A 14,549-nucleotide genomic window follows, 5' to 3' on the forward strand; every position below is an offset into this window, starting at 1 on the left:
CCTACTTTTTTTTTTTTTTTTGTATATGCCCATTCTGGACATCTAATACAAATAGGATCCTACAGCCCACCACCCTTTCTGCCTCCTTTCACTTAGCATTTTTCAAGGATCTTCCACATATCAGTACTTCATTGCTTTCTACTGATGAAAAATATTTCACTATATGAATATACTATATTCTGTTCATCCATTGATGGACACATGGATGGTTCCACTTTGGGGGTTTTTGTCAATAAAGCTACTCAGGATATTTGTGCCCACGTTTTTGTGCAAACATAAATCTAAAATTACAATTGCTGTGTTAGACAGTGATTCTATATTCAGCTTTCTGGGGGATCGCTAAGGTGCTTTCCACAGCTGGGTGCTTTATTTTGCATTCCCTTAAGCAATGTAAAGTTTCAGTGTCTCTACAGCCTCACCAGCATTTGCTGTTCTATGTCATTCTAGTTGGTCATGGCTGTGATTCTAGTTGGTGTGAAACAATATCCTATTGTAATTTTAATTTGTGAAGAGTGAGGATACTTTCATAAGTTGATTGTCCATTGGTACACCTTCTTTAGAGAAATGTCTATCCAAATCACTTGCCCATTTTTATTGGGTTGCCTTTTTGTTATTGGATTATGAGTTCTTTGTGTATTTTTTATACTAAATCCTTATCAGATACAAATTTCAAGTAGTTTCTCTTATCCTGAACATTGTTTTTTAAAAAATATTTTACTGGACATACTTACTGTGTCAAGTGAGTAAGTTTTCAGATTCAAGTCACAGACAACCCAGACTTGGAAGCCTTCAGTAAAATTTATGATTTCACATAACAAGGAATCCCACAATCAGACAGTTCTAAGACTCATTAGCTCAACAGATTAGCAACACCAAGTGTTAGAAGGGTGTCCAATTTATCTTTAGTCCTGCTCCTGGTCTAAAGATAGCTATTGTTCTAGACATCACATCCAAACCTGCTGAATTACACAAGAACTAAAAGGTGGTACTTCTTTCAATGTCAGCCAGGAATATGCTGCCAGAAGTTCTCCCCAAGAGTCCCATCCCCATCCCCACGCTAATCACAAAGAAGGGTAGACAAACAAATGAGGAGGCTGAGAACAAGGATGGCCGTGTTGGTCACCTGGGCAGTCTACACACTACTGTGTGGTCTTGCCACTTGCTTTGAACTTTACATAAACAGAACATATAGAATTCACCTTCTGCATCTGGTTTATTTTACTGCACATTACATTTACAAAACTCACTGATGTGGCTGTGTGCAACTATAGTGCATTATTTTTAATACTACATAGTGTTTCATCATAGCAATATGCCACAATTTATTTATGAATATTTCTGTTGAAGAAGACTTAGATTGTTTCCAGGTTTCAATGGTTATAAACACTATTACTACTATAAACATTTTTAAATTATTCTGATTGTACGTATGCATACTTTTTTCTTTTTATATTTTGCAGGTTTTTAATTTATGCTTTTATGAGTACATGATAGTTTACATAACTGTGGGATTCATTGTAAAATATTCATAAATGCACATGACATAATTTCCTCTGTTTTGGTCCCCAGTACTGCCCCCTGTCCCTCCCCTGCTCCCTCTCCCTGATCTCCTTCCTCTACTCAGTCTCCATCTATTCATTTATTTTTTAATTGGGTGCACACATTTTTATTAGGTATATACTAAAGAATGAAAGTGTTTTTCTTAGGGGATGTGTATCTTCAGTTTGGGGAATAATGCCAAAGAATTTGCTGATTAGTTGAGCAAATTTATACTCCCTTTAACAGCATAGAAGAGCTCTTACTGGTTTATATCGCATTAGTAGTTTATATCATCAGGCTGCTATTTATTTATAACAGATGTACAGGAGTAACTCAGTGTAGTTTAAATTTGAATTTGGGTTACTGATAAAATTTAGGATATTTTCATTTGTTTATTGGCAATTTTAACATTATCATTCTTGAAGTACTTGTTTAAATATTTTGCCCATTATCCACTGATTTATTTGTTATTTTCTCATATACTGTTTTTAATTATATATTCTGAATGCAAGTGATTTTATATACCTTGCAAATACCTTTTGTTCTATGACTTGTCTTTTCATTCCTTCTATGAGGTCTCTTTATGAAATTAATGTTGATATCAATGTAAATTTATCAAAATTCATTTTAATTAATGCTTTTAATTTTGTTTCTCCTTAAGAAAAACTTTCTCTACATTAAGTTCATAAAGATATTATGTGATATGATCTTCTGAAAGCCTTACCGATTTACCTGTTATTTGAATTTCACATCTTCACCCTATGTTGGTTTTTGCAAACAAGGGCTCATCATTTACTTAATTTTTTAATATTTTTTAGGTGGAGATGGACACAATACCTTTATTTTTATATATATTTTTAGTTGTAAATAAGCACAATACCTTTATTTTATTTACTTATTTTTATGTGGTGCTGAGACTTGAACCCAGTGCCTCACACATGCTAGGCAAGCACCCTGCCACTGAGCTACATACAGCCCCAGCCCCTCATCATTTATTTTTTGCTTTTACCACATGGGTAGCCAACTGGCCCAGCACCCTTTGTTTTAAAAACAGCATCTTTTTTTCAAGGATTTTCTATGCCATATTCATCATAGATCTAGCATCTGTGTGTGAGTATATGTTCTGTGATGTTTCATGGACCTATGTGTCACTCCTTGCACAGTATCACACTATCATAATTATTGACAATTCATAATGTCTTTATAGCTAATAGAACAGGATGTCTCCATTTTCCTTTTGTAAGAACATCTCAAATATTTATGTACATTTATATTCATTTCTATTTCACATAAATTTCAGGATCACCTAGTCAAGCGCGCGCACACACACACACACACACAAAGAGAACTTTCATTTAGACTGCAGTGATAGATCACCTACTATATAAAGCAAATGTTAATCAATATGAGGAGAAAGCAAGGCCGCAACATAATCATGGTAGCAGATAGCAGTGGACAGATAGATCATCCAGACAGAAAAATCAACACCAAACATTGGACTTGTTCTACATTTTAGACCAAAGGGACCAAACATACAGAACATTCCACCCAACAGCAGCAAATACACGTTCTCCTTAGGTGCACAAGGACATTGTCCAGAAGAGATCGTAGTTTACTGCAAAATGAATCTTAACACATTTAAGAAGACTAAAATCATGTCATATAACTTCTCCAACTGCAGTGATATGAAACTATACATTATTAATAGGAATGATTTCAGAAATTTTACAAGTATGTGAAAATTAAATAGCATGCTCCTAAACAACTAGCAGGACAAGAAAAAATTGAAAAGGAAATTTTAAAATATCTGGAGGCAAACAAAAACAGAATTTCAACATAGTAAATCTTAGGGGATGCTGCAAAGGTAGTTCCGGGGACACTAACTATAATAAACTCACATATAAAGTTCATAATAACAAACCTACATTGAAAGCAAAGAAAGGTCTCAGATAACTGAATGCACAGAAGAGTTGGAACCAAGACCCCTTGTCACTCCCAGTTAATGACTTCTTTCACCCAGAAAATAGAAACACAGGGGAAACTTCTGTTTCTCCACCACCAGACCTCTTCCCCTAATTTTATCTTCAGCTATACTCTGCCTTCTCTTCATTCTCTCATTTAAGACTAACGCCTCCTGTACACTGGATTCCATTCCCACTCTGCTTCTGGAATTCAACCACCTTTCTTGAGTCATGGATTTGCACCCTCCAGCTGGATCATTCATTCTTACAGAAATATGCAGTAACTGTCCTCACTAAAATTCCATCACACTGGGTGTGGTGGTACACACCTGTAATCCCAGCATCCAGGAGGCTGAGGCTAAAAGGAGGATCATGAGTTCAAAGCCAGCCTCAGCAATGGTGAGGCACTAAGCAACTTGGTGAGATCCTGTCTCTAAATAAAATACAAAATAGGGCTGGGGGTGTGGCTCAGTGACCAAGTGCCCCTGAGTTCAATCCCTGTACACTTTTAGCTACTACCTCATTTATCTGCTCTCTTTAGAGAAGAAATTGTCAATTGTCTTTATTTGCAATATCTCCACTTTCTCTCTTGCATTCTTTTTTATTGTTTAACCCTCTGGGAAAGTTTTTTATTGTTGCTGTTTTTAGCTCATAAAACATTTTGAATATTAAAAATAACAAGTAAGTAACACAATAAATCATTTGTCTTCTCTTTTCAAAGCCAGAAATTTTTTTTCTAGGACTGGCTGTTCTACAGGATTCTATAATTGCAGGATGGCTTGCAAAAAAAATGAATATGCAGTTCGATATTGTAAGAACTGGACAATCTGCTGCAAGATAAAGAAGTCTCAATTACTTAAGGAAAAAAAGGTGGTGACAAATCTCATGCTATCTTCTTCAGACCCCAAGAAAAGAAACTGAAAATCTTCAAAACCCACTATCTATATAAGAATATTAATGTGGTAGATAAAAGGAAATTCATGATAATTACCTGTCTAGATGATCAGGTTAAAATAGACACAAGTTTTATAAACTCTTCTACTCTGTTTTCATGTGCATATTTACAAATATCCTCAATTTATGTCCTCAACCACGTTGTTGTTTCACCTATAATACTATATCACAGCCCCACCTAGTAATAAATATGTTACCTTGAGTGAGTTATTTTTTCTATTTTTGTTTCCTTTTCTATAAAATGAGATAACAATAGTACCCACATTGTGGTATTGTGACGATTATAAGAGTTAGTATATGTGAAGTTTTTAAACAGCTCTTTATATTATATATATATTTTTATATACATCTTAGCTATAATTTCATAGGACCAGAGAATTTGGTTCATCCTATCAATTTGGGGGGCTGTTGAATTTTTCTTTTTGGTTTTTTGTTTTTTATTTAGGATGCAGTTTATATGTGTAAAAATTCCAAATGGTTTTGAAAAACAAAAGTTTTATTTCCTGTTTATGAAATATATAACTTTATATAAACACAATCTATTAAGACCAAGCAACATTATTCTATTTCAGTAACTAGACTGAGACATTTGTATTGAGAATTACAGAAAATGAAGAGATGCAAGATGAATTTCAGCATTAGGATTACAGGATTTATTTGATAGCATGAAAAAGCATGAAAGATGATGCTGAGATTTCAAAGCTGACCAAGAGATAGATGGCAATAAACCCAGAAAAGAAAGAAGGTTAGGAGTGGGGGAAGGTTGATAGAAATGTTTTGTCATAACAGAGTTTGAGTCATGTAAGGAAAATGAACATCAGTTCACCAGGTACATTTACAAAGTATAATTTCATTTTGTATGAATGAATTTCTACTTTGAGCCTCATTCCACCTGTTCACAGAAACTTAAGCTTGTTAGTTCAGAGTTATTCATCTTTTCTCCAGGTTACCTTTAAGTTCCAGGGAAGATGAGCAATGGCGACCTACCTGGGTGAGCACTGATGTTGCTAACTTTACAAAGCATCCTCATTTTACCTGGTTTCCAGTCATTGTTACTCTAGGTGTAACTGCTAAGCTTGGTTGCCTCTTATTTTCAACTTTAGTTGTCGCAGTCCGGCTGCAGCAAAATAACAGGGGGGGTGACGAGCAACTTGTGTAGATTGATACAGCAGGAGTAGGAGCCGTTTATTGTAGGACAACAGAGGTATTTATACATTCCACACAGCTTATCTTAATTAGCATAAACTAGATACAGCAGTCAACCAATAAGGAATCTCCACACTTAATGGCTCACTGGCGTTACTTCACAAACCACTCCCTCTGGCAAAATGCCAGGTGCCATCCTGACTTGTTTACAGACTCTAACATTTAGTAAAATCCTTTAAGCTGGGTGAGTTTCATTCTTTGGTGTATTGGATAATTCTGCTACTTATGCATCTTTCTAGGTCATAAGTAGAATGAGAAAACCCATGGTACTATATAGTTTGGAAGTGGTTTAATTGTTTCTTTTTTCTCTCTCAGGGGTCCATATCATAAATGCCTGGTCCCAAGGGTGATGGCATTGGAAGTGCTGAAGTCCTTTAAGTAGTTGGAGGTACTTCGGTTACTGGGGTCTTGCCTTACAGAAAACTGTGTGTGTGTGTGTGTGTGTCTCCTCTCCTCAAATTTGAGATGTGACCATTTGCTCCTACACACACTGCCCCCATAATGAAGCTCAGGCAAGTGGATCACCTGAAACTTCAAAAGTAAATAAATTTTTCTCATATAAGCAACCTATATGTTTTATATACATATATATATACACATATAAATACACTACAATTTCTTCATCCATTTATACATTGATGGACGCTTTGGTGGTTCCCGTAATTTAGATTTTCTGAATAATACCATAATGAACATGTGAATGCAGATACCTCTTCAAGATCCTGACACATCTGGTGTCATACCAGCAACTCACACAATTCAATAGCGAAAAAAAAACAGTAACAATAATAAACTGATTAAAATTAGGCAAAGGACTTGAATAGACATTTCTCACACAATACAAACAAATGGCCAACACATATATGAAAAGATATTGAATAGCAGCAATCATCAGGGAAATTCAAATTAAAACTATGACAAGATATTACTTCACTCCTGTTAGGATGACTATTATTCCAAAAATCTAAAGATAATGAGTGTTGACAGAAAAAGGAGAAATTGAAACAATTCTACACTGATATTGATAATATAAAATGATGTTAATGCTATGAAAACAGTATGGAGGGTCCTCAAAAAATTAAAAAGAACTACTGTATGATCCAGCAATCCCATATCTGGGTATATAATAGAAATATCTTTCTTTTTTATTGATCTGATATGTAACACATATGGAAGTCAGACCCAGAAGACAGAGAGTACTAGATCCAAAACAATCTATAGATTCAATGTAATCCCCATCAAAATACCAATGACATTCTTCTCAGAACTAGGAAAATATGGTCCTAAATTCATTTGGAAGAATAAAAGACCCAAAAGAGCTTAAGCAATAAAAATCAATGCTGGAGGCATCACAAAACCTGACTTCAAATTATACTACACAGCAATAGTAACAAAAATTGCAGGGTACTGGCACAAAAACAGAAACAAAGGCCAGTGGAACAGAATAGAAGACACAGAGACAAACCACACAATACAGTCATGTGATCCTTGACAAAAGCAGGCCAAAAGCATATGTTGGAGAAAAGGTAGGTTTTCTATGGTGCTGAGAAAACTGGTTATTCAATATGTAGAAGAATGAAGCTAGATGCCGAGATCTCACCCTGCACAAAAGTCAACTCAATGTAGATCAAAGATCTGGAAATTAGACCAAAAACTATGCAACTCCTAGAAGCAAACGCAGGGTCAATGCTTTAACATATAGACATGGGCAAAAATTTCAATAGGACTACTAAAGCTCAGGAAATAATTCTAAGAATTAATAAATGGGATGGCATCAAATTTAAAAGCTTCTACACAAAGGAAACAATTAGCAGCTGAAGAAAGGACCTACACAATGGGAGAAGATCTTTGCCAACTCTCCTCTTTTGACTCTGAAACAAGAAACACAAGTCCTGGGGACATACAATGTGAGCAGCAGTATATGTTAATTTAATTGTGACCATCATTACACAATACATACATAGATCAGATCACCATTATATTCCTTGGATGGACATAATCTTCATGTCAATTGAATAACTTAAAAAATAAAACAAATCCATGAAAATAAAAAATGAAACCATGAGATGTGAAATCATTTATCCTACCAAGACTTAGACGTGAATATCCTTAGCAGTTTTATTTTTAATAGCAAAACTAGAAACTATCAAATGTCTATCAATAGTTGAATAAAAAATACACAGAAGTATATCCAAACCTTATCACTCAGCAATAAAAAAGAAATGAAAAACAACTGATAAATGTCATAGCGTGGATGAATCTGAAACAACTAGGCTGATCGAAAGAAATTCAACAGAAAAAATACATTACATGAGTCCATTCACATAAAATTCCAAGAAAATGCAAACTAATCTATAGCAACAGCAGGACAGTGTTGACCTAGAGACTGGGAAGTGAAGGAGAAAATATTATAAAAGGCATAAAGAATTCTTAGGTGGAATAAATATGTTCACTATCCTGTGATGATGGTTTCACAAAAGTATATGTGTATGTCAAAACTTACCAACTTTTATGTTTGCAGTTTATTATATGCCATTTATAATTCAATAATGAGTTTTAAATAGCGGCAATTGCTAAAAATGCCCTTGATGGATTATTGTTCAACATTTTTAGATATTACTTATGAAGAAATTATAATGATGTACATGAGTCAAGTTACAAAAAATAGGATCCCTAATAATAAGAATATTAACTTTATATCCTTAAACATACCCTGATTTGACCAATACACTGTATACACATATAGAATCATCTCACTGTACCCCATAAATTTGTACAAAAAAATACTAATTAATAAAAAATAAGAAAAAGCTCCTACACAAGAAAAACTATTAAACAACAAACTAGGCAAAGACAAACCTTTCTTAAGAGACACACAGGTTACTAACAGTAGGGCTCGGGTATAAGTTTTCCTTTCTTGTCATTTTTTTATATTTTACAAATTTTTTATACTTTGTGTTTTTATTTTTGCTATAAAATAAAAGCGGAACAAAAATCAATTTTGTTCCTGTGAAAATGAAAGGGTATGTCATTCTCTGTGCTCCATGAGCACTTTTATGGAACCTGCGAGTGGGAGCATGAAGGGGAAAAGCTGTCCAACAGGAAAGACATGTCAGTTTTGTCCCCAGAAGAGCTGTGCCAACTCAGCCACCTGGGAGTGTCCACCACACCAGGTGCACCCGGAGCAGAACACACCCCAGACCTGAAGATCCGCACAAGAGGGTGCACTCAACCCCCCCTCCTCTCTTTTCTCTGACAGTATCGGGGGCTGCCACCACCCTCCACCGCAGAAGGCCCCTGCCATGAAGTCTCTCCTCCTTGTGTTTGCCTTTCTCTGCTCTTGGGATACAGCAAGCCCTGGCAAGTAAGATGGAATCTCCCTGGGGCTGGGGGTGGCTTCATCTAATTCCACTAAGCAACCTGATGAATGTACTGGCACCAAGGACCCTTAAATTGTCAAAGTAGGAAACGCACCGGGCAGCTTTGATGTCAGCAAGCTGCGTGCTTGAATTTTAGCTCTCCAGTGTGTTCGCTGGACAAAGGGACGCTTCTCTCGACCTGTCCCTTCACTTACAAAATGGAAATCGTGGTACTAACTGTGGGGCCTTGCTAGGATTAAATAGGAGAATGTGCCTGTAAAGTTCCTGACTCGTGAGAGCTCTCATTATATTTTCATGATTAATGCCCCATCCTGCTTTATCACCATCGTCCTGTCTCTAATTTAAGAACATATTTAAGTATGCCGCTCAAAACAAGCAAGTAGCAGTAAGATAATTTGTTAAGCTTTCTAAGGTACCTAAATTGCTTATCATTAATTCACTATTTGTGAATCCCTTATGTACATGAGGGAGCAGATTTGAAACTGCTTATTTCAAAAGAATCACTTTGTTTTCTGTGGTGGTGGAAATGTCTGGTCAGATGAGGTAGTAGCTAAGGAGACATGAGGGACAGCATGGTCAGCCTTGTCCATATTCTTCCCTTCACTGGATGTTACTGAATCAGCCCAGATCCTTATATCGTAGATACCCATCTAGTTTTCTAGCATCCTGAAGTATTCTGTTGGCAGATGAACCAGATTTTAGGATCATGTGACTCAACAGGCTGAGTTTAAGCATCAATGGGATCCAGGCTTCTGCTGCTGCTGCTACTGGAAACTGTTCCACTTAGGTTTATGACAGTGTTTCACAGCCTCCATTTCAGCAGCTCCGAGCGGTCTTCAAGGTTCCCTTTGGTGCCTTATACATTCTCAATAGCTTGCCATCGCCATGGGAATTTCTTGGCCCACTATACACACCATTGCTCCTTACCTTCCCAAAAGTGTTACAGATGATCCCCCTAGGGCTTCTAGCTTGCCAACTAGGTAACCCTGGTCCCTTCTTTTATCCTGTGGGACAATTATCCTCTAGGACATGATGACTTAGATATATGTTGGCTCAAAAGTTCTACAAATGGGCCAAGAATGACATCATTTTCTTCTTAGCGCCTTCTTTCATTTGAAAATATGAAATATTTGATCATTTTAAGGAGTAGCATATCTACAAAATTGTAAACCTAGCCCAAGTGCACCAAGCTTCAATAAGACTTCCTAGATCTTCAGAATTGACTTTATCCCCTTTGGACTCACAAGATCATTCTGTGTTGCAAATACCTCATGGTACTTCTCATGTTTTCTCCCCTCAGAGATATTTTGTGTTTCTTCTCCTTTTGTCCAGACTGAAAAATTCATTGAGATGAAGATCTATATCATACTCAAATCCGTACCTCAACAGCCCCTGATTCACAAGATTTATAAAATCTGGTTTGAGAAAGGATAAATAATAATGAGTGAATAATTAAATAAGTGATGAGTGGAGACTGGCGTGCGCTGCTAACTGGATGACTTGGATTACATCACCTCAATGACTCAGGCAAACTCCCAAATTATAGTTTTCTTAAACCGCTTGGTCTGATAATAAAATACTGCAGACTCCATGGCTTAAACAAAATTTACCTTCTCACAGTTCTGAAAACTGGGAAATCTGCAATCGAGATGCTGGCTGATTTAGTTTGGGAGAATGAGGGTGCCTTCCTGGTTGGAAACACCATCTTCTTGCTGTGTCCTCTACCAATAAGGTCTTTGGACAAGGCTACCAGTCCCATTGGAGTAGGTCTACCCTTCTGATCTCATTTAGATTAAACTACTTACAAAAAACAGTATCTCCAAATACACCTTGAGGGTTAAGATTTCAACATACAATAATCGAAGCAACCCAATTCAGTTCACAGCACTAGTTCATTTTTTTTTCAAATATGAAATCAATTATTATGACCAAGACCCCTTGGAATTCAGTTGGACAAAAATGAAAGGACTAGACCTTTAATAGTTCTTCACGAACCATCTTTCCATTCATTTTCCTTCCAGGTTTCAATCCATTATCTTCAGAAGTACACAAGAAATGCTATAAAAATGGTACCTGCAGGTATGAGTGCTACGGAAGTGAGATGTTAGTTGCCTACTGTATGTACAAGCTGGAGTGCTGTGTCACAGGAGACCCTGGGCCCTGACATGAGAAAACCATGAGTGACAATTAACTTGAAGACCCTGATCCTCTCATCTTTTACAAAGCCAGGAATTGAAGTTAAACTCTGACCCTGTGACATGCTCCTGGCTGTTAGTCTTGAGTCTTTTTTCTAAGCCATCAGAATCTTAAGATCTTGGCCAGGCACCGTGGTGCACACCTGTAATCCCAGGGGCTTGGGAGGCTCAGGCAGGAGGATCGTGAGTTCACAGCCAGCCTCAGCAACAGAGAGACTCTAAAGAACTCAGTGAGAGCCTGTCTCTAAATAAAATACAAAATAGGGCTGGGGATTTGGCTCAGTGGTTGAGTGCCCCTGAGTTCAATCCCCTGGAAAGGAAAGAAAGAAAGAATCTTAGGATCTTGGATTTAAAGACATATGCTGAAGGCTCCTTAGAAAGAGTTAAGTTTCTCATGAAAATAATTTGAATATATTTTCTCAGTTCTAATTGATATCCAGTATTCTCACAGTACTTATTTCTCTCTGCAATCATAGAGAGAATGTCTCAATTCCTTCAAGAGGCTTCAATAGAAACACCTCTTTACACCTAGTTCCCACCCCACATCTTAGAGCAAGGGAACTTCCCTGGCCCTCTGACAACCTTTGCTGCTCTCACTTAGACCATAGACAAGGCTCAGCTGCAGGGTGCCCAGAGTCATGAATGCATCTGATCCTGAAGTTCTTCCTGAAACAGAGAGAGAGAGGACATCTTAGGGATAGGCTGTCCTGAGGTTCTTTCTCATCCATCTCCTAGTTTCAGTTAAGCATGGGACTTTCCACCTCAGCTCTTCAGCACTCAGCTATGAGCTATAAGACGACTTGGCTATAGTTTAGGGTTGGTGCTTTGGCAGCTAAGTGACCCACTATCTCTTCTGCCCATCATCTGGCTCCTGGGCTGTGTTATTCTGTAGGCGCAAGAGCTGACACCACGCTGCTCTTGCTTTGCTATGTGTGTAACTAATAAATGTCTAAATCTATTTGGACTCACTGTTTTTAATTTCTTATGCAGGTTTTAAAACAAGAAAAACTAGCAACTTCTGCCATGGCCCTAGGGCTTGCTCAGGCCTACTGAATTCCTGCCTGACTATTCAATGCCATCAAGCCACAGACAGATGCACGGTGTGTTAGTTCTACATGTGCTGGTCAGGATGACAAGTCGGGCGGCAGAGGAGGGTAGAGTTCGGTTATGGAGCAATTTCTTTAGCCTCAGTGCTGGATGCAACTTGGGCTCTCTGGTGATACTGAGAAGATGGAGCTCCAGATGCCAACAGTCAATTGCAAATCTGGTGCAAGGCTGAGGTAACAATTGCTCAGTTGCCAGGCTGAAAACGACAGTGCTGCCTTCCAACTACTAGTGAGGGGTTGCATCTGGGAAGAGCAAAAGGGAGAACAGTGGGTGAGAAAGAATAAGGGGCTCTGACTTCCCCAGTGCCCAACCTTCTAGCAACTCTTTTGCCAGTGTCACTGGGGAGGAAGATACCAAAAGTCCAGTACAGTGTGTCCTCCCCTCAGAGGCCTCTCTCCCCCGTGGAGTCTGTAGGAGATGGGTTAATTGAATGGGATCAGAGATCACCATAGTTACTGAGTAAGCAGACCAGACATCCATACAGGGCCCAGGAAAATGGTCATACTCTGAGGGTCATGCTTCTACAAGAAACAAAAATAAGACAGGACGATCCTGCAATGCCTCTGTTCACGTTTTCACAAACCCGAACCTTTGCATTCATACATCTTGTTCGGAAGTGAATTCTGATGTAACAATAGTAGCCAAAAACTCCTTTTCACTTTTGGAAGAAGGTTTGTATGTTACATACATATCCTGTGGATCCACTAGACCTCTTTAAATATGGAACCCAAGTAGAAACTGGCTATCTGTCTTTGGTTGGTTTCGGCACACTGACACATTCTGAAGGAAATAAATCCCAAGATCCAAAGGCTTAAAAATAATGTAAGTATTTATCAAATTTCTCAGTCAAACAACAAAATGGAAGAGTTTTGTCACAATGTACAGCAAACTTTCTTCAAAATTCTTTCTGGATATCAGTACCTGACATCTGACTCATCTAAGGACAAAAAAATATATCCAGAATATGTCTTAGATACCAAGATTCTGAAAAGCCTTAAATGCAGGAAAACGCTCTGTCTTTAGGGAAATTCACTTAGTAAAAACATAAAAATTGGTAAACTACTGATTTTTTATGTCTATTTTTTCTAGTTTTATTAAGCTATAGTTGACAAATAAAAATGCATATTCAAGGGATACAAAATTATGACTCAGTACACACATACATGAGTTAATAATGACCACAAATAAATCCGTGAACCTCTCACTACTCATCATTATCATTGGAGAAGGGGTGGGAACACTTAAAATTGGTCCTTTTATCAAATTTTAAATAAACTATATGGTATAACTAACTATAGTTATCATGCTGTACGTTAGATCCCAGAACTTAGTCATCTTACAACTGGAAGTTTATACCCTTTGATCAATATCTCCCCTCTAACCCAGCTCCCAACCCCGGATGCCAGCGTTCTGCTTTTGGCTCCTATGGATGGGTGTCCTCACAAAAGTAGGCCTCAGGGAGACACTTCATTCCCTCAGACGTTCAACACAGCCAGGTGTCACTGTCTGTGAACCTGAAAGTGGGCCTTCACAGGACACCAAGTCTGCCGGGGCCTAGATCTTGGTGGGTTTCTCAGTCCCTAGAACTGTAAGAAGTAGATGGGGTCACCCATCCAAGGTATATTTTTCTGGCAGCCCAACAGATAAAGACAGTAATGTCTTCTGTTTTCTGTATTCTGATGACTTCATCTGACAGGCCTTGTTGACCCTGGAGAAACACGTCCCCAGGTGTAGCAATTCCTAGAGGCAGGAAGTAAAGAACCTGTCCTCCAGGGTGCTTTCAAATACAAACAACTAATCCAGAGCATGTCCTCCTACACCTCATCAGGCGCCATACCCTGGGTCCCTATCACATTTCAGTCACCGCAGAACCAGGCAATGAGGGCTCACCCCTGTGTCCAGGAACCCACTGGAATTATTCACACTCCAACCCAACCTGCTTATCCTGCCTCGTGCTCCTTCCAGTGAGAAACCCAATAAAGAATCACACCCATGTTTTTCACTTTCTCCCTCTGCTTCCTGGCTGACTCCAGTGCTTTCCCGTGTGACCACCTAGTGCAGAATGTTGCCGCTTCTTGGAAACCACGAGTTGTTGAGAGCCACAGCCAAAGGGGCCCCAGCAAACTTCCAGCTGCCAGCAAACTTCCAGCTGCCGGCTGATGATTGGCTCACAGCGGCCCCAGCAACATCTAGCTGATTGGCTCCTC

The 14,549-nt window shown here is 38.2% G+C and overlaps 2 protein-coding genes across 2 annotated transcripts in view; both read left to right on the top strand.

Annotated features, from left to right (window-relative positions):
• Defb131b (defensin beta 131B) overlaps nucleotides 1-4,650 on the top strand; it is a 5,816-nt gene extending 1,166 nt beyond the window's left edge. The window contains exon 2 of the mRNA XM_015499364.2: nucleotides 4,222-4,650. Coding sequence (XP_015354850.1) covers nucleotides 4,222-4,421 — 200 coding nt within the window. The 3' untranslated portion in view covers nucleotides 4,422-4,650. The remainder of the gene's footprint in view (nucleotides 1-4,221) is intronic.
• Nucleotides 4,651-5,429: 779 nt separating this feature from the next.
• Defb134 (defensin beta 134) lies at nucleotides 5,430-11,233 on the top strand. The gene is made up of 2 exons (XM_015499365.2): nucleotides 5,430-5,445; nucleotides 11,062-11,233. The coding sequence occupies exons 1-2, from the start codon at nucleotides 5,430-5,432 to the stop codon at nucleotides 11,202-11,204; spliced, it is 159 nt and encodes a 52-aa protein (XP_015354851.1). The 3' UTR covers nucleotides 11,205-11,233.
• The last annotated feature ends 3,316 nt before the right edge of the window (nucleotides 11,234-14,549 follow it).

This window comes from Marmota marmota, unplaced genomic scaffold (assembly GCF_001458135.2).
Source record: "Marmota marmota marmota unplaced genomic scaffold, marMar, whole genome shotgun sequence".
Lineage (NCBI taxonomy): Eukaryota > Metazoa > Chordata > Mammalia > Rodentia > Sciuridae > Marmota > Marmota marmota.